The sequence below is a fragment of the Triturus cristatus genome, chromosome 4_2 (assembly GCF_964204655.1).
Source record: "Triturus cristatus chromosome 4_2, aTriCri1.1, whole genome shotgun sequence".
In the NCBI taxonomy this organism is placed as follows: Eukaryota; Metazoa; Chordata; class Amphibia; order Caudata; family Salamandridae; genus Triturus; species Triturus cristatus.
In genome coordinates, this window is record NC_140586.1 from 289,355,840 (window position 1) to 289,383,266 (window position 27,427).

Here is a 27,427-nt window from a genome sequence, read left to right on the forward strand (position 1 = left end):
TCATTATGTATTTTTACAATTCCTATAGAGCCTGCTCTGAGTATGCTTTTTTTATACGCCTCCACTTTATTGATAATTGGCAGACTTGTTAAGTTATCTTATTCTGGTGGCATGATTTATATTTGTAGCCACTAGATGAAATTCATCAAACATGAATACTTTATACCATTTGTATTTATGTTAATGTGTATACATTTTTTATATATATTTTTAGTTGATCCAAAGTAACAGTACCTTATGTTTTCAAAAGAAATTTTTCTTTTTAGTATCTGCGGGTTTCTAATTCTCCCGGTTATCAGCAATATCTTGGTCTGTTGATAATCTAAAAATTAAAATATGGTTCTTTTTAATTGACAATCACTTGGGATCTAAGGGTAATCTAGTTCCTTATTGCGATGTAGTTAGTTACCTTTAGACATCAATCCATGCGTATTTCTATTCGTTAGAGCCGCCGTAACACATTTCTTTTAGAGAATTGGTATACAAGTTATCGGTCTCTTTTCTTCTAGAGGGGAGACATGAACATAAATATATACGTTTTTGTTTCTATCCCTTCATTCTCAAAAAAGGTTATGACAGTCTCTTCCATGCTTCTTACCCTTAGAGTTTGATTGCTTAGTGATGGTATTTCTCTTTGTTTTCCCACTTCAGCTTGTATTATAAAGCGGCGCTTTTTCAATTGGCGCTTTTAAGGCGTAAATTGGGCGATGGTCCGTTAGTATCCAATCTGTAAAGTTAATGATACGTTTCTATTACCAATTTTGTCAATCGAAGCATATTGCTTTCCGTTTTCTCAATTGGTCAGTCTGGTATGGCTTTCAAATATATCCCAGAGCTACTTTCCCGCTTATGTGTCACCGTTTGCTGTGGATATGTTTACTAGTTTATCGAGCATTTTATTTTTATACTAGACGATTGTGGGGATAAATCACCCTATGCTACTTTTCCGCTTATGTGTCAGCATTTACTGTGGATATGCTTACTAGTTTATCGAACATGTTATACATATACTAGACGAATGTGGGGATAAAGCACCCTACTTTATCCCCACATTCGTCTAGTATATGTATAAAATGTTCGATAAACTAGTAAGCATATCCACAGTAAATGCTGACACATAAGCGGAAAAGTAGCATAGGGTGATTTATCCCCACAATCGTCTAGTATGAAAATAAAAAGCTCGATAAACTAGTAAACATATCCACAGCAAACGCTGACACATAAGCGGGAAAGTAGCTCTGGGATTTATTTGAAAGCCATACCAGACTGACCAATTGAGAAAACGGAAAGCAATATGCTTCGATTGACAAAATTGGTAATAGAAACGTATCATTAACTTTACAGATTGGATACTAACGGACCATCGCCCAATTTACGCCTTAAAAGCGCCAATTGAAAAAGCGCCGCTTTATAATACAAGCTGAAGTGGGAAAACAAAGAGCAATACCATCAATAAGCAATCAAACTCTAAGGGTAAGAAGCATGGAAGAGACTGTCATAACCTTTTTTGAGAATGAAGGGATAGAAACAAAAACGTATATATTTATGTTCATGTCTCCCCTCTAGAAGAAAAGAGACCGATAACTTGTATACCAATTCTCTAAAAGAAATGTGTTACGGCGGCTCTAACGAATAGAAATACGCATGGATTGATGTCTAAAGGTAACTAACTACATCGCAATAAGGAACTAGATTACCCTTAGATCCCAAGTGATTGTCAATTAAAAAGAACCATATTTTAATTTTTAGATTATCAACAGACCAAGATATTGCTGATAACCGGGAGAATTAGAAACCCGCAGATACTAAAAAGAAAAATTTCTTTTGAAAACATAAGGTACTGTTACTTTGGATCAACTAAAAATATATATAAAAAATTTATACACATTAACATAAATACAAATGGTATAAAGTATTCATGTTTGATGAATTTCATCTAGTGGCTACAAATATAAATCATGCCACCAGAATAAGTAACTTAACAAGTCTGCCAATTATCAATAAAGTGGAGGCGTATAAAAAAAGTATACTCAGAGCAGGCTCTATAGGAATTGTAAAAATACATAATGACTTTCCAGTATTTTCAAGGTCAAGTCATAGGACACTCCAGCAGTAAGAATAAGGAAAAGAATAGAAAGGACTGCTATGATATTAAAGTGAATTACAGGATGAAGTAAGATGAAGTAGCAATTGCTGCAAAAATGTATGATATCCAAGAAATGGTTTTTAATTTTAGTTTTTTTTTGCCACATAGATCTTTGTATAAAGTTGTTAGTCCTGAAGAAGGTGCTTAATATAAAGAAACCACCGAAACGCTGCGTCGACTTTTTAACAACACTACGAATTAGATTAAAATATTGTTTTTGATTGTTTTTATATGTGTATTGATTATATCCAACAATGTACTAATGTGATGATGTTTTGATGTTTTTAAATTTTATATTGAGTATATTCAATAAAGGACAGTCTTTATTGTCCCTTTTTATGTCATTTAGATTGTAACCTATTATAGGAGGATTAGTAAGGCACTGACCTAATACAAAGTGGCTTAGGATGAACTCGTTTTAATAAATGGTATATTGATACACCTCATAAACTGCAGCTCTTGCTCACTTTGTCCTCAATAATCTGGATTGAAATATAGTAATAAGTGGATGTTCGCGGGAGAGTATTTTTCCTCCTGGCTGTTTACAACAATAGGGACTTTTTTTCTTTACAGGACTATAAGTAATAGGCAGTGATTAGACACCCTAGGGCAAGAAATGGGGATACAACTTCAGCTACGCTGCAAAACCAGTGATGCGGTTTACCTTACCCATCATCCGCAACTCAAATGCCTATTCAACAATTGCAGATTAATTGCTACTGTTTTGCAAGCTGTTGCAGGCCGCAGGCTATTCTGTGCACAGGATTGGAAAACCGTTTCTTTAGGTCGAGCCTGGGCAGCGAATGCGCAGCTCTGCGAGGCATGCTGTATTCAGGTAGGGACTTGAAGCTCCGCCCACTCTCTGGTTATATTTTTAGTTGGCTTGTGCTATTGTCCACTGCGGCTGTTCATTGGTCAATAGGCTTAGTAGTCCCTCCTTTGTACCGCCTTGTCTCATTTTGTAACCTCCCATGGCGCCACCCTCTGTTACGTGTGTTGTTACTCAGTAGGCTTTAATTACAGCCTCTGTGCGCTATTTTCTCAAATAGCTATATCCTGTTTGCTTTTGCAGGAAGGACACGCTCTCGCCTAATGCTATTTTTTTATTTTTATAGCACTGGCGCTGGCATTTGCAACGCAATAGGTCTCACGTTTGCAAGAGTTAAAGCTATATGCATAGTAAATGATAATTAATTTCATTTATTTGTTTTAAAAACAACTCATAAATAAAAGGCATTGTCATTTACAATGCCATTTGCTAAAACTCTCGTAAATGCGAGACCTATTGCATTTCAAATGCTTGGTTTTTAAAGTTACCTGCTGAAGTTTCAAACATAAAAGAAAACTGGTGTCATTTTCTAATTTCCAATACAGCATCCAAGATATTTTTTTTCCCAAATGAAATTCCTCTGGATGGATATACAAAAAAGGTCAAATATATAACTTGTTAAAACTGAACCTAGGGTCCAGAAGATGTGGCCTAATGTCTAGAGGGGTCGACCTCGAAGCTGGAGATTCAGGTTCCAGTCTCTGCAGGGACGCTCAACATCCTGTGATTCTGTGCTATTTACTTAATCTCCCCGTGCCTATCAAAAATAAATGTGTCCATGTAAAGCGCTCTGATACCTTCGGGTCGAGTTCGCACTACATAAAGCTCTAAAATAAAAATATTCCTGTTTATATTTCCATCAATTTTATCTTAGGAACACATAACATCTTAATCTGCCAGCTCTGATAAATAGTACACACCAAAAAGGAACAAGCATTTGCAATGCAATAGGTCTCGCATTTACGGGAGTTTGAGCTATTGGCATTGTAAATGACAATGCCTTTTATTTATGTTTTGGTTTTTAAAACATAAAATAAAAGGCATTGTCATTTACAATGCCAATAGCTCAAACTCCCGTAAATGCGAGACCTGTTGCATTTTGAATGCTTGTTAGATGAGCTTCAAAGACTTTTGAATGGAAGCATTAAAAGAAAACCTCTCATAACTGTACCAACAAATAGGTCCTTTTTAGGTCTCGGCTAGCGATGGCTGCGCTTGCGCAGTCTCGCTCGCGAGAGATAATGACTTGGGAGAAGAGGGGCTTGAACCCGCCCCTCTTCTCCCCTGTTCTCCATTGGCTGGCCTAGTAAATGCTGGCCAGCCATTGGAGAAGAGGTCCCGTCACTCCAATCATGCCCGGTCCTTTTCGGATCGGGGGGCGTGTTTTTTGCGAAAAGTCTCAGGGAGGAGACAACAGCAAAACACGCCCCCGAATCCGAAAAGGACGCTGCGTTTCTCCGAGGCAGTTCTTCTCTGCCTCGGAGAAAGGCGGTGGTGTGCCTTTTGCTCTGCCTTGTTTTTCACGCCAATGGCTCACTCCCATCGCCCCCTTCTTCGCAGCTATGAAATACATACGCATGAGTCTGGAGCGCTTATCTGTTTCGGGCGACTCGTGAAAACCAGTGTACGTAGGAAGCGAGTTGCTGCACTAGATCTGCATTTTGAATGTATGCGTGCGGTGGATTTACACTGTACTTCACAGATCCTGAATTGTTAGCTCCTGATTCAGTAACGGTAAACCCGAATCAAGACCAATGAAGTGAATGAGACGTGATTGCGAAGAGCTGGTGCGGAGGTGCAGGGACACTTTGTCCCGGTGCTGCACTATTATTGAACGTGTGGAGGGAGTGTAGCTCGAACACACAAGTCCTCGTGAAAGGGCGCACGTGGCTTTCGTAATAGGAAACCTTTGGAACAGGTCTCCGGTGGCGCTGTTAATGTCTTTAGTTTCATGGCTGTATTTCGTGGTACCGCAGACTTACCTTCACTGTCTGTGCCGCTGCCATCATGATACACTGCGTCTGGTCAGGAAGTCTCGGCCGCTTGGAGGGCTGCGCGGTTATCATGGTAGAAGGAGGCGGCGTTTTCTCTGCAGATACCCCTACAGAATTTCGGTGTCCAGTAATACCAGCACTTTAGTTTTTCGCTAGAGCGTCTGCGATAGTGTTAAATGTAATCACCTAATTAAACATTTAATGGACTTCTTTTGATAAGATACGCCTCTCTTTTACACCCATTCCAACATGGCCGCCGCTTTCATCAGACGCCCTGCAGAAGGCGCGGCGATACGGCTTTTTATCCTTTGCAAGCGACAGCAAGCAACTTTAAAGTAAATTTTGATGGTGTTTCTGACTGTGCGAGTGGGGTTGGTTGCAGGCAGGGAGGTTGTAAAGGGTTTGTGTTTTGTATTGTGATTTACCTGTGTTAGGTTTATCAGAAAAAGTTATCCTGGTTTTTGATTTTTATACTTCAACTTTCAGTTGTTTTATTTTTAATCTGCTCCAAGTTCTGTGTTTTTTACTTGTGAGCGTTTAGGAGCAAACCACGAACAGAGGGCGGGAGGCATCGGAAGGGATGAACGGGGGGGGGGAGGGTCATAAAGACGTGTGCGCGTGTAGGGCTAGGAGTGACCCACAAACTGGACTTTTATTCCAAACCTCGCTGCCGCGAGCCAGGCCGGCCTCTGCCCTCGAAGCCTTCATTCAATGCTGATCATGAATGAGCCCCGTTACTTGTGTTTGGTTTGAGGGGGGAGTGGAGGGGGCGGGCGTGGACTCCTCGGACACAGGTCCACCTCTGCGCCTCGGTTTCTGTGAGCGCTTTTCCCAGAGCGATGGTCGGGCGTGTTCAATGCTTGTTGAACCTGGCATTCTATAAGTTACTTAAATGTCTCCTCGCCCAAAATGTCAATTATGCTGTGTATTTATTTAGTATTGTTTTTTTCAATGAAAATTGCCTTTTTGAACGTTTTTTCAATCGGCATCGATTTCTATTTACACCAGCTACTGAGTTCTGAATGTTTTATTTCGAAGTTATAGGGGCAAATCAACAGTGAAAACGGGGCAAACAAACGCTAGAGAGCGGTCGAGGGCGATCTCTAAACCCGCATTAAAATGCAGACAATTGCTATTACATTTTTCATATTGGGTTACTTCAAGCCAGCCAGAACTGCAACACCCAGAATGCACTAGGTTGTTTCATGAAATGAGTTGGAACATTTTCAGGCATGGCTTAAATCCGTTCTAGTTAAACGCAGCACATTTATGGCGCGTGTTCGGGACATTGGTGTATTCAGAATGGATTTTAGCTCGGTTTCTTGAAGACCCGCGCCACTGGTGAAACGTCACATCCGTTGTAGTGAGCAGGCCCAGACTGACGCAACCCCCGCTGTTCTGGTGTGTGTGTGTGTACTTGCTGGGGTGCAACAGTCACGGTGGGAATTTTAAAAATTCCTGCTTTGAAAAAGCTTGTTTTAAACTTGTACGGCTTGTGCTGAACGGGTGTGGTTAGAAGGGGGTCCCGTGTCCAAAATGGGTAGATTTTGTGTACAAATGGTAAGAGCCCGTTCATACAAGCACAGCATATAAACACAAGTTTCTTAATCTGACATGTTGCTGAGTCGACTGTTCGTTTTTTTTTTAGCCCATCTCTGGTAATGTGAGTGGAAAGTCAGCCTTCGTGGCAGTGCTTAATTTGTAAAAAAAAAAGTAAATTCAGTATGCTGAGTCATTTCTTCCCTGATTTTGCACTCAGGTTTTCTGATTCTACATCCGAATCCCAACCCAGGCAAAGTTGTTTCTGCAATTTTGCTACTTGCAGTGTACACCATCATACATTCAGGATTAGGATTTTCGGAAGTCATGCATGAAAAATGTGGAAACATGAAATATCCTGTGGTTCAAATATGTGAGAGACACCCTAGGCAAGATTGGGTGTAGTGATCTATGGGAAGCATGCAAGAACCACCCAGCCAACAGCAAATCCACGATCAAACCCAACTATCAGTTTAAATTGGGTCAGATTCCAATATAGGCACTATGAGGGACCAATTTCTCAAAGTTAAAGTATCCAACAGCCTTGAATTTTTTTTTGATGCTATCAAGCCCCTAAAAAAACTGGCTTTAATGGGACGTTTTTGCCCCACTTGTGGAGCAGAGAGGGAAACTATAGAGCATGTATTCTTTCTCTGCCCCACCTATACATTATCCAGGAAAAAGTGGTTTATCCCTATTTGCCAGGTCATGGGCACCACAGCTCATATTATTGCATTCCAAATATTTAAGAACGATGTAAGTTACTTAACTGTCTATGCAGTATCCCGTTTTCAATTGGCAATGTGGAGAATCAGACTGTGGTGTACACAAGATAGAACGTCCCTAGCCCGTAGTGTACAGGCTTCTTTTAACATAAAACTAGATGGGTTTATTCATACATTTTTAAATTAAATTGTCCCAGTTTATATTTTCTCCAGTCCTGTGAATTTGCTCAAAGATAAAAGCCAAATAATCATTAAGAAGGGAACTAATGGATGAACTATTACATATTTTTAACATGAGGACGCCTGACTAACAAGGGCTATAATTAGTGACTGCTTGAATTGTGACAAAGGTATGTCAATCCCATGGTTGGCTTACGTGAAAAGCTCTTTTGATGAGGATGGTCTGTCATATGCTTTTTCTGATACCACCACACATGTATCCATTAATAAAAGAAAAGTTTCATCAATGTTATTAGCACAATCGCTTGATAAGAGGGTTTTGGAGGAGTATAGGAAAGCATTGATTGGAAAATATCTGTCCATGAATACGGAGGTTACATCAGGTAGCTACATATCGAAACCAAGGAGGACCTGGGAGCGCTCTCTATTATTTAGATCCAGGGCAGACAGTAAAAGACATACTTTGCTTTCCAATAGGGTATCACACCAACTTAGATGTGATTGCATGCCTGTGTTGTAATGATGTTACTCAGTCTATGATTCACTTACTCTTATTCTGTAAATTTTACGTGTTATACACGTAAAGCTTCTTGGCTCCATTAATGGGGAGAGAATGTGGCCTAACGGCTAGGGCGGTCACCTCGCAGCTGGGGAATCGGGTTTGAGTCTCAGCAGGGACGCTCCACATTCTGTGATTCTGGGCAAATCACTTAATCGCCCGTGCCTACCCAAAACAAGCATTTACAATGCAACGGTCTCGGCATTGTTAACCCCTTCCATGCGGGGCTGATTCCCCCGTGGTGCTGACTGCTGCTTGCGCGGGCGTGGTCATGACGGAACGGTTCCGTCATGAGCACAGCTCAACCGACGCTCATGACGGAACCGTTCCGTCATGAGCGTCGAAGGGGTTAAAGTTAGAGCTATTGCCATTGCTCATGACAATGCCGTTTCTTTAAATGTTTTAAAAACAAAAAACATAAACAAAAATAATGTCATGAGCAATGCCAATAGCTCTAACTTTACCAATGCCGAGACCATTGCATTGTAAATGCTTGTTCTCACCAGGCACTAGGAAACAACAAAGTCAGTGTAATGTAAACAGAGCACTGTATATCAAAAGAGCATGGGTCCACAGGTTCAAAACAAACACTTATATTGTTGAGAAAGACGTAGACCTCTACAGGCTATACCCATTGTACATAGCCTATTATGTATAAGTAAATAAAGCCCTCACTCACCAACCTGGTGGTGACATGCTTCATCATCGGGCTCCACTGGGTATGACCGAATGTCATCCCAGTGTGCTACGACGCCAGGTTACTGCGGAGCGGGGTTCAGGTGAGGTGACAGTGAATTTAAAATTGCCAATTAAGTCAAAAAGTAAATTTTATTCGTTTTGCTAATTGGGAAAGTTAAAAAAGGGGAGTGAAGGTCAAAAAATAAAAGACCTGTTTCACTCCTTGGCGGTCAACATGTTTCTGCCTCAATGTGTGTTCCACAGGCTTTCATCAGGACCAGAGTGGGAGTGCGGAGTCACGGAGGTATGCACGCGCTAAGGTGCACCCTTCCGATGACTACTGTGTGAAAAATATTTACAGTGAGAAAAATCCGCCAAAAAAAGGTACAATGGTGGAGAGAAACAAGTTTATTTTAGAGGCAATCCGTTTGAGGCCTCAGGGATCCCGGGAAGGGGGTGGGAGCAATATGGCACACCGCCCTCGCTGCTCGGCACCCGTTTGAAGCCTAGAGCGCCTCTGTTCACCGGGTCCAGGCACTAGGCATGCATGATTAGAAGCTGTGTAGAAATAGCGCTTCGCGGTACTGTGGTAAACACTAATGTACTGGAATCTTTATTTGAATCCCTTTCGGAGCAGTCAGTAAAAGTGGCAAATATAATTGAAAAATTGAGCACTTAACATGCACCTTTTGGTTTCACTTTTCCAAAATTATCCTACATAAAATCCTACTGAGCAATGTGCTGGGGGTTACTCACTTGGTGCACATGGGATCTAAGTTTATACTTTTTGACAGGGCTGCATTAAATTACCAGTCTGACCCTGGACATGTTCCAGAGTCGAGTCAATGACAAAGAAGTGGTCCAAATGCTACGTTCAGAAGGGGGAGGGTGTGGCTTAACGGCTAGTGCAGCCGACTTGGGCGCTGAGAGATCCAGGTTTAAGTCTCGTTGTGTGCTCAACATCCTGTGATTCTGGGCAAATCAATTCCCCCTGCCTACGGACAGCGCCTACAGACCCTCACGGGTTATTAGCGCCGCTATAGAAATCCAAGTATTATATTATAGTATAATTACTAAGAAGAGAAAGAGGCAGCCAAAAGACGAGGATCAAATGTCCAAGCAAAATGGAAAAAGTGGCCTAGAAGGAGACTAGATAAGAGGGGGGGGGGGGAAGGAGTGGCCCGAACGCTACTCTTAAAAGCTGATGAAACACAACTAGTAGAAATAGACAAAGTATTGAGGAACTACATGCAGCCGTTCCAGGCGTTCTGAATTTCCGGTACCGACGGGAATCGCTGTACACAATTACGAGTTTGCAGACCAAGAATTACTTGGCATAATTCTGCATGGAAAGCTGCATGTTTAAAGCTACAGATCACATTTTTTATGAAACTGCACTACAGCAACAGCACCGGCCCTGATATAATATTAATGGCCGCCGAGCAGCACGGTAGCAGCAGAAAGCCTTTTAGGCTCTTACGCAACACGTAGCTAAATTAATTATTTGCAGGGAAAGGATCCCATACCCCCGGCAGCCTCCGAGGGATCAGTGAGAGCCGGACTGCGGAGGCGCTCATTAGCGACCCTCAAATGTCAGACACCGGGAGGAAAGAAGAGGCCTGACAGGGAAGGAGACACAGCGACACAGAGATCTGGAAGGGAGGGGGCGCGAGAAAGACAGGGACAGCGAGGTACAATGATGGAAGAGGTGGCGACGGAGCGGGCACAAAGAGGGGAGAGGGCGCGAGGTAGACGGAGACTGCAGGTTAGACAGGGACAGCGAGGTACAATGATGGAAGATGTGGCGACGCGAGAAAGGGAGCGGGCACAAAGAGGGGAGAGGGCGCGAGGTAGACGGGGGCCACAGGTTAGAGATAGGAAATGATGGAAGGCTCGTGAGAGAGAGCAGGATAGAATGGGGAGAGCGGGAGAGACAAAGAGCAGTAAATTCAGACATAAGCGAAGAGAGAGAGAGAGCAGTAAATACAGACATAAGCAAAGAGAGAGAGAGAGCAGTAAATACAGACATAAGCGAAGAGAGAGAGAGCAGTAAATACAGACATAAGCGAAAGGGAATGGGGTCGTAAGAGAGGCAGAGGCCTAGGAAAAGGAGGGGAGCCAGGTAGAGAACAAATGCGTATTACGAAGAAAACAAGACAAGCCCGGCTTCTAAAGTGCTCCGGACGTGAGCGACCCCCGCCTCGCGAAAGTGAAAGCAAATTTGTCACAGTGAGACGCGGCGAAGCGTGGCGCGTGCGCTTGGCGGTGGAGCGCATTCCAGGCGGGGGAGCGGACCCTTTGAAGTATGATGCCGAGGGTGCCAGTGGCTGAAGCGCTTCCCCAAACGGATTGCATGGCGGCACGATGCACGTGATTGTGCGCGTGCTCGCCATGCAATCCACTTTTGGGAGCACTTTGAAATGCCCCTCCTACTAGAGTCTCGCATAGCGATTGCGTAAACGCAATAGCTAGGCGAGACCTAAAAAACGTAGTATTGCTACTGCCCATGAGCTTTAAAATTTCACATTCAGCAAAAGAACGCTGATTCTGGCGCTTTCGATTGTGGTACGGGGTGGAATTGTGACCACTCTCTCTGGTGGCGGATGTCAAGTCCTGCTTTGTGATTATATGTTTGCTAGTTTTTTAAATCCTCAAATAAATCCACCTACGTGGGAAAGTTTACTCAATACTGCCATGTGCTTTACAAACCAAAGAACATAAACCTATTTTGAGTCGTACTTAAGTCAGCCATCTGTTTATCTACTTTTATATGGCTGTGTCACATCCTTACCTGCGTCTGTACAATTGGCCTTTTGTTCTCAATTTTGACTATTTGTCCTGAATTTTTACAATCACTGCTCGGAAAATGTCTCCTTGCTGACAATCCCCTGGAAAACATCCTGGGGCTTATTTACAAGCCTGGTGCACCGCCGAAATATCACTTTTAGTGATGTCCCAGTGGCGCACTGGGGTTAGCTATGTCTACGAGGCCATGAAAAGCTACCCTCAGCAGCTTTTTATAGCCTCATAGATAAGGTATGAGGCAACACAGCACAAGCCGCTGTGTTGCCTCACACTGCAGTGGGTAGGCGTGCCATGGGCATTACGGTGGGTGTTCTCAAGTAACTTTCATGGCATTCAACACATTCTCCGTTTTACAACTCGCTGTAAACCTGGGAATGAGTCAAAAGCCTACGCCTACTAAGGGGTGGCGTAAGGGTTCTTTTTGCGAGGTAAGGTGTACCCTCCCCCACAAAATCAACTTGATTTCAACACAGACACCTTTATACCATGGTGCAAGGTTGCCTGTGTCGACGCATGGCAGCCATTTGAGCATCAGTGCAGTAACAGAGGACAGGAATGCATCCTGCCCTTTTCTTCTGACGTAGGGCAGTACAGCAGGAAGGCTTGCGGCTCTGCCTCACGCCAAAAGTTTGTAAATGAGGCCCCCTCTTTTTATCCATGTTAAGTTAATCTCACAGAGATCTTGCTGAGGTACAAAATGAATAGTGCACATGTATGAAACTATCAGTAAACAAAAACCTACCTTTGGGGAGATCAGATGCTAGACATTAAAAGTTTCCTTATTTCTTTGGAATGTGAAGAAACTCTGAAAATGGCAGTTAGCCAAGTGGAAAACATTAACTGCTGATATGGAGGTGAAAGCAATGAATTATCCTAGTAGGAGAAATCGATTGAGCTACGCCATGAGTTGGGTGGGCCACCCAATGATGGAGGAGCCAGAATTGTGCCAACAGAGATGACGTCAAGACCAAGCACCAGTCTAAGCACTCTTAAGGCAAACTCCAACAGTTTCCTTGTCTGTTGCTCGCAGCCTGACTTCATCTGCAGTCCTTAAGTATCCAAGCACAATTGTCATCAGTGAGCGGTGGTACTTAAGCGTTTGCATGTCAGTTTCTACTAGGTGGGAATACTCATTTATTTATGTTTGCATTCCCCAGACTTTTTAACTCAGCTTCATATATATATATGCTTGGTCAATGCTTTAATGTCAGTCTTATCGTAAGTGCCCAATACGATTTGTTAAACGTTGGGGTAGAAATCACACTCTTAATTTGAAGTAAGCGCCTGGTTCATCAAGTATACGCTCTGTGGATATTGTGTCAGATACAGCCAGTGCTTAATTTGTAAAATATGAAGTGCAGGTGCTCAATTGTTTGTCGGAGGCCACACCTACTTTTCACTGGCTCCACCCACTTCCTCTACTGGCTTCACCCACATACTATATTAGCTCCACCCACATTTTCAACTGGCACTGCTAAAAGTCAGATGTAATATATACCCGATCCGAATTTCAGCAAGGCAGCCTTCCTCATAGTAAGGTTTTGATAGGAGGTTCCCCTGCCCTGTGAACAGTTTAAGGTGTAAGAGCACTTTGCATCATTCACACATTGCATAGATACAATCCTACGTGTGTAAATCAGTATATAGGGAATGTTACATCAGACAGGACTACAAGGTATAGGAGTCACATTTCATCCATGATTGACATTGCAGGCAATATAGTTTAAGAGTTCGCAGTCTGGAAAAGCGCAAATTCAGATTTTATAACAACAGTATTGTTAGGGGTTCTCTTCAATAAGAATTGATTTCTACCCAAATTAGCTCTTTTTGCAAGATTAGGATAATGAAAGATTGGGCAAAAAAACATATAGCTCTAATATATAACTTGCCGTTTGCATGCGGCTCTTTGATGACAGACTTGTTAATAGCTTGCTGTTCTCTGATAGGATTTTAACTTACAAACTGCAAGTAACAAAAGGACCTCTCCGACAGAAGCAGTAACAAACACTGACCTATTTTACATTATATGCACTTTTTGATCTGCATGGTAAACTTTCTTTGCAGCAGGTATATAACCCTGTACTACCTTTCAAGCAGTTACAACGTCCCCTAGACAAAACTCCTGTCTCTCTCCAGGTCCAGGAAGACGAATAATCACCAGAGTTATCTTGACATTTTAATTTATGCCTGAATATTACTGGAGCCCAGGAACTCGGCAGCAGGTGCTTTTAAAACAAGAATATACTGGCAACCTGACTCAGACTCACTGCAGTGCTAGTACAGAGACTGCAGCCTTACTTAGGCTGCTGCGCAGCTTTATTTTTTTAAACTGATTATGCCTGCTCAGTACTGGGCCCTGCTGCCAGGCCCTGTCTGCCACTTCACCCCTGAAGGCCTGAACGTGAATGGCCACGATTCCGAATCGGACGGTGGTGGTGGTGAGCCTGAGGCAGTTGCGGGTATGCTGGGGTGTGTGTGGCAAAGCAGCGAATGCGCACGCAATGTGAAAAAAATTTGCACACGCTGCTTGCCGCGCACAGCCCCAACCCCCGCAGATTTGCTGAACCGAAACTGAATCCATGTTCCAGGCAGCCTGGGCCGGCCCGCAACTGCGCAACATGACATCATCAAACTAAGTGCCGCGGGCCCGCGGCCACTCATCATCAGACACTGCATCAATCATTATAAAAACATATCATGGCGCCTGCCAGGCCCTGCCTCACCTGCGCAGCTTTATTTTTAACTCATGATGATTAGGCCGCCCGCTGCCGCCGGACTACCCCAGGCCATGCCTCACCTGATGGCGCTTAACTCTTTGTACTGCACAGTGCAGAGCAGTAGTCTACTCCACCGAGTCCACTGACCTCAATGCGGCCAACGTCGTCCAGGTGCCGCTACTTTGAACGGCGGCTGGCTTGCCACGATGACTCAGACGGTGTGGTGGTGAGCCTGAGGCAGTGCGGGTATGCTGGGGTGTGACAAAGCAGCGAATGCGCAGGCATTGCAATGTGAAACAATCTGCGCACGCTGCTTGCCGCGCACAGCCCCAACCCCCGCAGATTTGCTGAGCCTGGCCCTGAACCGAAACTGAATCCATCCGAGTAGTACTGTAGTACTGACCAAACCAGGCAGCACTGCCGGGCCGGGCCGCAACTGCGCAACATCCACTACTAGCAACATCTGACCAATCAACATAAAAAAACAGTAATCACGGCGCCTGCCTGGCCCTGCCCTGCCTCACCTCAGGCCATGCCTCGCCCTCAACTGGTCCGCCGGCGCCGTTGAAGTTCAACCACCAGTGTGGATACTCAGTGCTGGACACGGTGCCGGTCACGGTGGTGAGGTGCGGCCGTGCGTGTATGCTGGGGCGTACCGTGGCAAAATTAAAGCAGCTAATGCGCGCGCATTCAATTGCAAAATCTGCGCACGCGTTGCTGCCTCTGCCGCGCACAGCCCCAACCCCCGCAGAAGAAGACCAGCCCAGGCAAAGCCCTGCCCAACTCAGTGTTCCGCCCACTGGGCCAGCAACACTGATTCGCGGCCGCTGGGCCTGCGGATTGAGCAGAAGTCTTGTGAGTTGTGAAAGAGTGAGAATGAGAATCGGAGTCACGTCACCATACAGTGAAGTTCTTCAATATGATCATCAGTGCTGTCACGTCATCAACACAACCAGTACAACGGTAAAGTGACAGCAGCACTTACGGACGTACAGCAGCACACGCTCTCTGTGCCAGTGCCACTAATTATCAATTGCTGACGTGCACTAAATGCGTGACTGTAGACCCGGCCCTGATAATTAAGTGCCGGTGCTAAGCAACGGCTAGCACCGGCACAAATTAAGCACTGGATACAGCGCTGTAAACGCACCATATGCTTCAGTTCAAACTATCTTTTCTTCCTCTGGTGGTCTTCTTCTTCAAAATCCAAGACTCTTCCCATTGTAAAGCATTGCTGTTTTCCTTAGCCCATTAATTTCCTTTCCCTTTACTGTTTCGTGCCTTCTGATGCTGCCTTTGATCTTTAGCACCAACAATTCCCACCAGATCAAGAAGCGCCGAATTTATAGTGCAGTACAACTACTCCTACTTTGCTAATGTCAAAATGCTGCTCTAACAATTCAGATATGGAGCACTAACTCTTTTACACAACTGGACATGACTCACTTTTGTAAAAGGGCTCCTATAATTAATTCATGTAGGGTGCATGACAGATGAGCTACTGTTGATGGCAGGCAAGGATACGCAACTGAAAATAGTATGGTAAAATCAGGGCAAAATAGTTCCCTTAGTAATTCATGCACAGGGGGCCATCACTGATGAACATCTAGAGATGGCACCTTGTCCTGAGGGCAAATGATTGCTCCAGAATGTGTGCTAGATTGGCACATCTACTGGGACTATCACAGGAAACTCCGCTTCACCTTTAATGGTCTGTGAGTTACATAGCAAACCAAGAAGTGAATCCTTCCATACAGGTGATGCATAATCTGCTCCTTGAGGGAAGACAGGATGCATTCCAGAAGTTTTTAGTTTCAATCATAACTAAGGGCCTCATTTTCAATATTTTCAAACACGACAGCACAGCAAGCCTTCCTGCTGCTGTGTGTTAAAATAAAAGATACGGCGCATTTCCGTCCTTTTTCCCTGCGCCGGTGCACAAACAGTAACCGTGCGCCAGTGCAGACACCCTTGCGTCATTTTGCAAGGGTGCTTGCACCTTCCTGCATGAAAACAATCATTAAAGGCTTTTTTACCTTTCTATGTGTGCTGCAGAACACAGGGAGAAATAAAAGTTTTCTCCTCCTTGCGCCTCCTTACACCTCCCCTAGGGAGGCATAGGATTCTGATGCATTCCCAGGTTAATCTGGGATTGCGTCATGTTCCATGGATGTTGCCTGCGACCATCCACAGCAACACCCATGGAATGCCCTTTCATGCAGAGTTATGCATGAAAGGGAAACATATTTACAAGACCATGAAAAGTCACGCAGGGTGACTTTACATGTCCTTGCAAATATTGGGGGAGCCCATTGCACTGCTGGTGCGTCAATAAAAGTGACGCACCGGCGGCGCAATTGACTTGTAAATAAGTCCCTAAATTTGCACCCAAGAGACATGCCGGTGCATACACAAGGTAATGAGAGAGCACTGACATGCTCTTTATAAGTAACAACAATGTACACAGATTTGGCTGAGCAGACTGGTTTTTGGAAAATCACACCTCGAGTGCCAAGGAGCATTGCATTTCTCCATGGAGACGGGCAGAGAAGTGATCAGAGTTAGCATGAGCATGGAAACCTGTGGAGATAAAAATATCGCCCTATTTACAAGAGGATGATAACATGCATTAGCGCATGTTAGCACCCTTTTACCCGACGCCTCCCTTTGCATCTCTAATGAGATGCAAAGTGGGCGTCACTGGGCAGTACAACCTAGTAAATATCGCTGATGTGCACATCGCGATATTTACAAGGCTGCCCATGCATTTTAGCGGACGTTAGTTTTTGGAGAAAACAGTGGTTTTCTCCAAAAACTAATGTCTGCTAAAATGCAGACTTAGCTATACTTATCATTGGGGGTGGATTATGCTGATACGACCACAGGGTCGTATCAGCAAGGTTATCGGCATTTTCCATGGAACATCGCTGGAAAACCAGCGATGTTCCATGAAAAACATCGGTAACGCTCGGAAATTATCAACATTGCGCTATGCGTTGTTAATACATCGCTAGCATTTCGATAATTTTCTGCGATAGCCGGCGATAACATTTTTCTCGCTAAGAGCGGCCAGCGATAATTATCGCTGCCGCTTGTTAATATGCCCCCTGGTGGTTAGGATTAACAGCGGTTAATTGTGATCTGTTTTACAATATGAAGACAGAATTCCAACTATTTGCCAGGCGCGGCCTGTGCAGGGAAGAGCGGTGAGGCAGGGGATTGTGGGGGAAATCGACAGACGACAACGAGGTAAACAAACATTTAAAAAAAGGAAAACCTCTTACCTTACGCTCGCCGCATGTTTCTTTGAACAATATGTGCCACTGTGAGGCAAATCAACTTTTCTTTCTTTTAATGCTGTAACAGTGCAATCGACGGTTTGGCCCTGAGGTTGACTTCCATGGCATCTATCTCCATCCATCCGTCCATTCTTAGAGAGGTTGGGACGCCTTGGTAGACAATGTGAGGAGTAACTTTAAGTCTCATGGACAATAAACCTTTCAACAACGAAATACTATAGATTAACTTATTTTATTTCCAGAGAACAGTAATTTGCCCTCGTAGGGGATTCCATTAACGGTTTACAAAACCAATTCTTTGTATATGCAGAGAATACATTTGCAACATTGTTTACCTAATTGTCAACCACTTATATGAATATTTGTACTATCATCTGTATAAAATACACAAAGGCAAGTGTCATTTGTTTACTGGAAATTATAGGTCATTCTATAGATGTGCTGGTATTTAATATTGAACTTTTTTATAAAAGCAGTTTTGTTCAACACACTGAAAAAAGTCAGTGTGTTGTGGATTTTGCTAACGATTTAAATACTGATGGCCAATGATGGTATTTATGAACAAGTTTACAATGATTCCTCCCTTCATGGGTCTGAAGAGGATCCTCACCCATCATTGCTACCCAGGTTTAGCATTTCGCATGCAGTGGGGCACAGCATTGTGTATTGCTGTTCATCATACGTTGAGGGGTGTGCCTGTACCACCATGGCACCTTCAAGCACTTTTCCAAAATAGATTGGACTGAAATTACAAATATCTGCCTTCCTTCATACGCTGGTGTTCAACCGTTTTCCATTTATTTCCCCCTAGAAAATAATACTTGCTTCCTTGGTTCATCTACACTCCTTTGAGAAGGTCTTTCTGTTTTCTTAATTGGGATCTATGGAGTATGCTTTATTTTAGGAGAGAAGGTATAGGTGAGACCTTCCCTCCTTCCACTGCCATAAGTCTCTACTTGCTACCTCCTACCGAGGGAAGAAGACATGATCTGAACTTTCACTGGGAATGTGTGTGCGGGATATTGTTTCTGAAGACGTCTGTGTCTAGTTTGGTGTAATAGTAACTCAGTCTAAAAGCAAATGAGTCATAAAGAAGTGTGGGATTGAGCAAGGGAGCGCATATGTGTGCGGCTTATCTACGCTAATCACAGTGCTGCTGATAGGCAAGCGAAGAAGTCTGGGAACAATGTGTTATCACATGCAATGTAATCACATCAAAAGCCAGATAAGAAACTAAGGGGCATATTATCAAGACAGGCGATAAAATTATCCAATTCCAATTGAAGCCCATGTTAGATGTCCTTCACATCTAACATGGGCTTCAATTGGAATTCCATAGAGCATATTATCAAGCCCATTGTCGCCGTTTTAGCGGCAGAAAGCGGCGCTAATTTTATCGCATGTCTTGATAATATGCCCCCAAACACGGACTATATTGAAAGCTGCCTTTGATACAGCTCTGTTTTCATTTTTATTTCAAATAAAGCTTGGGTGGCAAGAGAGCGTTAGTTATAGTCCTTTTTTGGTTTCTAACACGTAGAAAGTAAGGAAGGAAATAAAATACCCAGGGGCTTATTTATAAAATATCTATGTGTCTTAGAGAAGGAGTATACTATAGGTCAGGTCACGGCAGGAGGTCTGAATATGCCAGCATTTCCATTATGCCAGACATCGGATTCCAGGATAGGTATGGATAAATCATTGATCTATAGCTGAACTAGTTTTCTCTTTTTTACTTTAGTTCCCGAGGAAATGCCTTTTAAACTACTCTGGAAAATACATTTCAATCATTCACTCAATGTTACAAACTATTACTACAAGTAAAGCCAGATTTTGGTTACAATCCAGTTCCTCGGTTGCCAACCGAGGAACAAAGAGACTGCCCACAGTCTGACCTTCACTTGACCACACTGTGTAATTCTTGAGCTTATCACTACAGGTCACTGGGCCTTAGTTCCCTTGTTTGCCATAACTGAAAATATACCAAGTGCTATTTCAATGACTAGACATTTAAGGTTTACATTTAGATTAAATCTTCAAGGTCTTGTCAGAGTCAAAATAGTATGGGTTTGATTTTCAAAGCTATTGATGTGTACATTTGTGTTAAATGTGCAACGCTTGTTTTGCATTTATAAAAGGATTTACTAGCATGAAGATTTTCATGTAAGTACATCTGGTTATAGGGGCTAAAAGTAGGAGGAAAGTTTTAAGGCTAGTTATGGAATTCCCTTTGAACTTGCCCATTACCTCGAGCGTGCTTTTTAAAAGGTATTCAACCCCTTTCTATCCCCATCCTAACTTTGAAAATGTCAGAAATGTATTTCTAACAAGAGAAGAAGTAAAACCTTTTCTGGAGTGGACAGGGACCCATCCCAAAAATCCTGAGGCTGTTGGGAAAGGAGTTCCTCAATGGGGTAAACTATCTTTCCCCTGGAGAAAAATGAAAACATGTTTGAGCAAGTGAATTTGCACTTGCTCAGCGGATTTGCACATCAGGGAATATGTGCCTGTAGATTTGCTCATGCAAAAATGGAACTCACAAAAATGAATAGGAGTACTCATGGAAATCTGCAACTGTAACAGGTAATCAGACCCCCTCCTGTAAACTTGTGAATCCCTGAGCTGTAAATGGGCACCCACAAAAGGTCATAGACTTAAGAGTGCCCATTGGTCACTTTCTTCAGGAAAGGTGCCACTTATATATACGTTTATCTTTCTGCCCATACTGTTTTTACACTGATTCTCCATCAAACATGCTTTATATAATGACGCCTTAGAGAAATAATGTTTAATGTGTACTGATGTACTTGTGAAAGAGGTGTGGCGCAGTGCCTGACTCTGGACCCCGGGGTTCACGGTTCGATCCCCGGTTAGCCCAGCACCATGTGACTTTGGGCAATAGCTCGCTTAATTTTCCCGACGGCCCCCAGCCCCAGGAAACCTCTCCGTAGGTAGCTGTGCGCTTTATGTTGGTATTACATTACTAAAAACGGGACAAAAATTTACCAAAACTGCTGGCAACCTTTGTTCATATTTTTTTGAAATTACAAATATTATTTGGTTATTTTACATTTGAAAACAAGTAATCACTAATCTCACTTCCGTCCAGGGCACAAGTCCTAATAAAAGAAGTGGGGGGACGCTCCAAGTTAGGTGGTGTCACCGGAAGTGACCTCACAGCCGGAAGTGACGTCACGAGATGGAGTCCCCACTAATTAACAAAGGTTAGAAGGCGATGGGGGCAGGTTCAAAGGGAAAAGGAGAATGTTTACGTTGGAATTAGTCACCGTATTGACACTCAAAGGAGCGGGGAAATTAAAGATGCGCTTGTTCGGTGCGTATTTATTGCCCACAGTAAATTTGCCGGTCTCCGTCTGAAATGCATAAACACATACTGACCTTTTCTAATATACGGCCACGAGCGCCCGTCTGTCATACTGAACGGCTCCATCAACGTGAAACAACTTAAAGAGCTCTGTTCGCCCTCTCTCGACAATAGAAGGTTAGGTTTGGTGAGTGCTGAGCGCGCGGGCAGGCTCCGGTACCGGCTCCATCTTTTGGGCAGGGTGGACGGCGTCCACCCGGTAAAAACCCGGTAAAATAAGTGGGGGGACGCCGTCCACCCGCGTGGTACCCCGACTCGAGCCCTGCTTCCGTCTATCTGCGTATGTTTGCATATGAGCAAGGAGCTTTCTGGAAGCAATCTTAAGGGCCAAAAACGTATTGAGTTGGCAACTATGTGTACACGTTTTCTGTTTTTTAACCACTGTCAATAATGCAAGCTGAACTTACGGTTCACTGTATTTCCTTTCAGCACTCTCTCTAACAATAAAAGCTTGGCAATATTGAATTATATTTACAATTTTAAAAATCTTACACATGTAAGTATATGTTTTGTCTAAGTAGAACGCGGTCGTTTACCACAACTATGCAGTAACACTGTCTACTCTTAATAGTTGTTAAAATGACGAAAGAGTGAAACAGTTCTCCTGCATAACGTGCCTTTTCTTGTTGCATAATTCAATCAACTCTTAATCATAATTTAGTCTTCAATTGTGGAGTAATTCCAGTGGCCCTGGCAATAGGGCTGTCTGACAGCTCTGCTGTCAAAACCCACACATAAAAAGCAAGCAAGACCAAGGGGCATATCAGCAACGAGGCGATATAAAATTATCGCCGCTTTCACATCGTTTTCGGGCGAAAAGCGGCGATAATTTTATCGCCTAATTAACAAGGTCACGCTATCGCGTGAAACCTTGCATTAGCAATTCTCAACGCCCAGATTCTTAACGCCCAGCTCTGCATCTCTAATGAGATGCAAAGTGGGCGTTCCTGACCTGACATGACTGGAGAAATGTCGCTAAGCGACATTTCTCCTATCATCAAGCCCCACGCTACGAAGCATAGCGGCAAGAAAAGTAGCGATAACCCCTGTTATCGCTACTTTCCTTATGCCTGCTTCAGGACTGATTTAGCCATGATATCCTATGGAAGGTGGATATCATGGCTAAGTTTGTGGGGCCCTATCATCAAACCCAGCGATAATCTCACATTTGGCAGTTAGCGCTAGGATTTTTATCGCTTTTGAGATAAGCGTTGCTAATAGCACGCTAGCTCAGCGATAAAAATCCACGTTAGCCAGCGATAATTATCCTAGCGCTAAGTGCGCTTAGCGATTATTATCGCCGGTTGTTGATGATATGCCCCCAAGTTGGCAAAGAGATAACGAGAAGTATTGCCCTCTCCTGTCTCCAAATTACTGAAGACCATCGTATCTAAGAAGGAAGGGGAAATAAAGCCTAATTTTCAAACCCCTTTTTATTTTGGAAAATCCTATTGATAGGACAATTGAATTAAAATAATAATAAATATTGCAAACGTGGATGGAATTATGATTTATGGAATGCTTTAATTATATACTCACAACAATAGATCTACACGCAAGGGTATAGTTATTATTTGCGGAAAACACTTTACTTTGATTTTTGATCTATTTTTCTCTATTTTCATCGGTAGAAGGTGAATTGTCAATAATTTGTGCAATGTCATTTTTTCAATATGGTGCAGTGTTAGTATGTCTCTGGCATTTCCACAGGTGGTGTAACACATAAGACACAAAGTAAGGCCAATAAACTTAACAGGATTTTATGTTGGATTTTGATTATTGGCACACCCACTGGGTTTTATGAAGGGCTACGCCCGACTAAAATCAGGGCCTGATTTAGTGTTTGACAGACAAAACTCTCTGGCCAGGGTGGGGTAAGAAATTACCTCCACCATCCTGACAGACTGCCACCCATCAAATTTAGAGATTACCTCCTGCCCAGTGATAATCTTGGTACACTGAAAGGAAATGCCATTACAGCAGTTTCTTTCAATGTGCGAACATTTGGGTGGATGGGTGCCATCAGTAATGACAGCCGTTAAACGAAGTTTAAAAAATGTTTTGGGTTTTCGAAAACAAACACTCAAAGTGGGAGTTTCTTTCTAAAAAACAAAAAACTAATGACCCACACACCCTGCACCAGCATGTTTCTCCTGGAAATGACAGGTGGGGAAAATAAGTTACAAAGTCTACCCTAATTAGAGCTGACGGTGTAATGTCCTTCCTCCGAGAACCCCCACTCCGTCAGCCGCTGGAGGGTGTATCCATCAACAGAGCCAACAGGCATTCCATGGACGGACCACTTAACATCCGCCCATCTCTAAATTAGGTGGGCAGATCAAGAGTTTGACAGACAGGGTACTGCGCCACGTTTGTGGCAGAGTACTTAGTCTGCAAAACTTTAAATTGTGCTGTTAACCAATCAAGTCAGTACTTGACCTCATAACACTACCACAAGAGCACATTTAGGGGCATATTATCAAGAACGGCGTTAAAATTATCGGCACTTTAGCGGCAGGAAACTACCACTAAAGCGGCGATAATGGGCTTAATAATATGCCCTTGAGAATTCCAATAGAAGCCCATGTTCACACCAGAACATGGGCTTCTATTGGAATTATCAAGGGCTTATTATCAAGCCCATTATCGCCGCTTTAACAGCAGTTTCCCGCCACTAAAGCGGCGATAATTTTAACGCCGTTTTTGATAATGTGCCCCTCAGGGTCTCATTACGAGTATACCAATATTTGGTGCCAATATTGGGACACCCAGCAAATCCTGATTTTGCTTTGCATGGTATTTATGGGATACTGTATTACCTTCCCATCCTGAGTACTGAATCTTAGAATGGATGTTAACACTGTAATACTGCAAGTTACGCCCCATTCCAAGCAGCAAAATTCAGATAGGGCCATATTTTCAATGGACACATTTTGCCAGGTCTTCCCTCGAGAACCTTGTGAGAAGACAAATGTTGACCAATCCGAGATTATAGTTCTCATACTGTGTAGTATGTTCTCAATTATTATTTCACTTGAATTAAATTGAGAGATCTCTTTGTTGTACACACAGGGCCCAATTCACAAAGGTAACGTTGGACTAAAAGTCAACTTAGACCAAAAGTCTAACTTTACTACTTTTTGCTATTCACAAAGGTAAGTTACTACTGATATCTTTACTACTTGTAAACTTAGTAGTAGCAGTAACTTTAGTAAAGTTACTGGAAGTAACTTAGTTACCTCTAATAACTGTACTACTTGTAAACTTACTACTAGTAGTAACTTTAGTAAAATTGCTAGCAGTGACTTACCTTTCTGAATACCAAAAATTAGTAAAGTTAGACTTTCCGTCTAAGGTAGACTTTGGTTTGACTTTAACTTTGTGAATCGGCCCCCAGTGAATTTCATCACAACTAATGTTATCCCTCACCACAGCGAATGTTTTGACGTTCTTGTAGCTTGTATGGCACCCCTACTTACCACAGAATCACTTCTCTTCTAGGGTTAAACAAGCTACCTTCGGTAGATGAGATGGAGGCGGATATTGCAATGAAGAAAGAAGCATTGGAAAAACGGTACGGTACCATACATTTCTTTCAGTTGTCTTCCTTTATTTTGTATTCTTCCCTCAGCACCCCAAATAAATATATCAAGCTTACCCGCTCACCAAACGACCACATGTTTATACTTTTCTTATCTCCAAAGGCACGGCACCCAACCCTGCTCTCAATAAATTGCAACACAAATTTACTTTCAAGGGAAGGCACCCAATATTATTGGCAGGGAATAACAAAAACCTGGCTCTCGAGGAATGACACCCTTCCCTCTGTTCACATGGGATGGCAGCCACCCCAGCTCCTAAGGAGCTGAGTCTTGTCAATGACTGATGGTCTGCTACATCTCAACACAGAAGAACTTCTCACTGCCCACATCTCAAGTGCTTGCTTCATCCCCAACTGTCAGGGGGCAGGATCATCTGATGGAATAGTAGTCTACCCTTTTCACTGTTAAACAGGCGTGTCTCCTCTGCTAAGGTGGAGGAGCTGCCCCATAGGAAAAATAAAATGATAATAACAGCATGTTCTAATCATTTATTTTTCAGTACTCCTCTGTAAGGGTGGGGCGGGCTGGACTGCCCACAGAGCAGGGGGAGGAGTGGTGGGTACTCTCTAAGTGTGCATGATGGTTTGGCCGTCCAAACCGTCATGCACACTTGACTTGTTCTCCACTTGGCTGAGTTGCACAGCCTGGGTGAAGAACATGCCCAGGCTCCCAGTCCCCATCTGAGCACCGAACCACAGCACTCAGACCAATTGCGATGTTGCAATTAGCAGCGTCGTAATTGGCTAGGGGAGTGTGGAAGCCTCGTGCTTCCTTTTCCTGCTGCCTGCATGGACCGAAGAAGAAGAGGAACGGAGAAGAAGCAGAGGCTGGCAGGAAGGTTTATGGTTTTTTTCCGATTACTTTTTTTTTCTTTAGTTGTTTATCTCCCCCAAGCCTGACTAATGCTGCCCCATAGCAGGAACTACTGCTAAGGACTACCAAGTTTGAACCGACACAATGTTAATATACCTGGGACTTAATAGATTCATGTAATGTACGATTACTTTTGTAGCAATTGTAGTTGGGCTTCTACATGTAGCTAGGCGCTTGAAGACTCCAACCCAACCCTGTGTTGATTCGTGGAAGGAGGAGCTGTTGGATATCTACAGTTTTGATAAACTTAAGGAACTCAGACAAGCCCACAGATCGATTTGGACACCTCTGGGGGAAAATATCAATTTCTAAGTTGGATGGAGAGAACTAAACCAGTCTTGGGCCCAAAAGGCAAGGATCAACAGAAATTAAGTCACTCCTTGAGCATACTGTATTTGAAACCTTATTTTATTTAGGTGTATTCTTGGCTATGACTTTTTTGTTTTATTTGCCAAATCAAAAAAGTTAGCAGCCTTCCCTATTGCCTCTAATGTGTTCCTCTGCTTCTCCAGTGGACTGCAGACCTATATATTCCTACCGCATTGCTCCCGAGCAGGTACAGATTTACCTTTTTCTCACAAAAGCCCACCTCTGAAAATTTCAACAGATTATAACAACCAAAACCACTGTGACGTACACTTTTCCCAGTTCAGATGGATGGTGCCCTTGTAAATCCACAAGTATTTGCACCTTCACTCTCAAATGAAATCTTAGTGAAGCACACCCTCCGTACTCTCAGGAGAATGCACCTCAACCCAACATCTTGATGGTCCAGTCCCGCCATTCATTGGAACCTCAGTATTTCCTCATGACAGATGCCTGTGAAAGGGGCCCACATGCAAAAATTCTTCATAAACGGCATTTGAGCACCTCAGGAGGCCGCTCTACATATCAATCTACTAGAGCTATGCACCATAAAACTTGTCTTCAAAACCTATTTTTTTTGTCGGAAATGTTCATGTCCATACTTAAATAGACAGTAGGACAACATTCTGTTATAAGCAAGCAGGGTGGTAATGAAATCTCCAAAACTGTCACAAGAGGTTTAGCATCTCTGGCAAAGGGCAATGAAAGACATCGTAGCACATCATAGCTTTGTTAGTTGAACACATACCAGGCACCAGCAGGGAGTGGGCGAATGCCATTAGCACACAATGCAGACATCCCTACCCTGCCACAGGACCTGTTTGCTTCAACCCAGAAAAACAACTGTTTGTTGTTGACATGCAGATGGTGGTGTCCTCATTTGCAGAGGTCCACATGGACTAAACCCTCTTCAACACATACATGATGCCTTTAGCCAGCATCATATACTGTCACAATGTCAATGCCCTCTCTTACTCTGATAAAACAAAACCCATTCTCTCCATCATGGAGAAGACACCCAGTACCCGGATCAACTTCAATGCCAGCATGACTGAAATAGCCCACTGGATGAAGACCCAGGGACAGTTTGATGATAGTGTTGCATGGCCCTTTGGTGCTTGGTAAATCTGGTGCTACATAAGGCAGTGCAAGTCGCGGCCTTGCATTACTCTGCGCCAGGGAGGTATTCCATGGGTGGAGCATGGGTGTTCACAAGCATCCATCCACTCATAGATTGTAGCACAATCCCAGATTCCCCATGAGTGGCACATCTGGCAATGCGTTAAAAAGCTACGCCATCCAAGGGAGGCATACCAAGGAAACACATGTTTAGTTCACCTCGTTTTTCCTCTTTCTATGTGTGCTGTATTCTGCGGCACACATGAAAATCAAAAAAAGCCTCTGAGGATTGTTTTTGTGCAGCATGGTGTCCTTTCCTGCACTGATCCAAAGCATGCTAGGTCAGTGAGGTACTGATGGTTGGCTGAATGCAGTCCTCCTTACAAGTGTCAGCGCTGTAACTCATTTCTTTAAGAATAGATTATCCATGAGAACAAACCCAAAATGAATTTATAAAGGGCTGACTTCCTTCACTTTGGATTGTTCTGCCAGCACTTTCATTACAATCTTCTTTCATTGTCAACAGAGTATTGCATTCAGTTCCTCGACAGAAACAAATACTTTAGACCTACAAATAAGCTGATTGTATGGCTTAGGAACAAAAATAAAAG

The 27,427-nt window shown here is 43.3% G+C and overlaps 1 protein-coding gene across 3 annotated transcripts in view; it reads left to right on the top strand.

The window, feature by feature from the left end:
- The window catches only part of LOC146833667 (flavin-containing monooxygenase 5-like), a 249,701-nt gene that overhangs the window by 168,472 nt on the left and 53,802 nt on the right, over positions 1-27,427 (top strand). For all 3 annotated transcript variants that reach the window (XM_085601551.1, XM_085601552.1, XM_085601550.1), the window contains one exon: positions 24,358-24,430. In XM_085601551.1, coding sequence (XP_085457677.1) covers positions 24,358-24,430 — 73 coding nt within the window. The remainder of the gene's footprint in view (positions 1-24,357; positions 24,431-27,427) is intronic.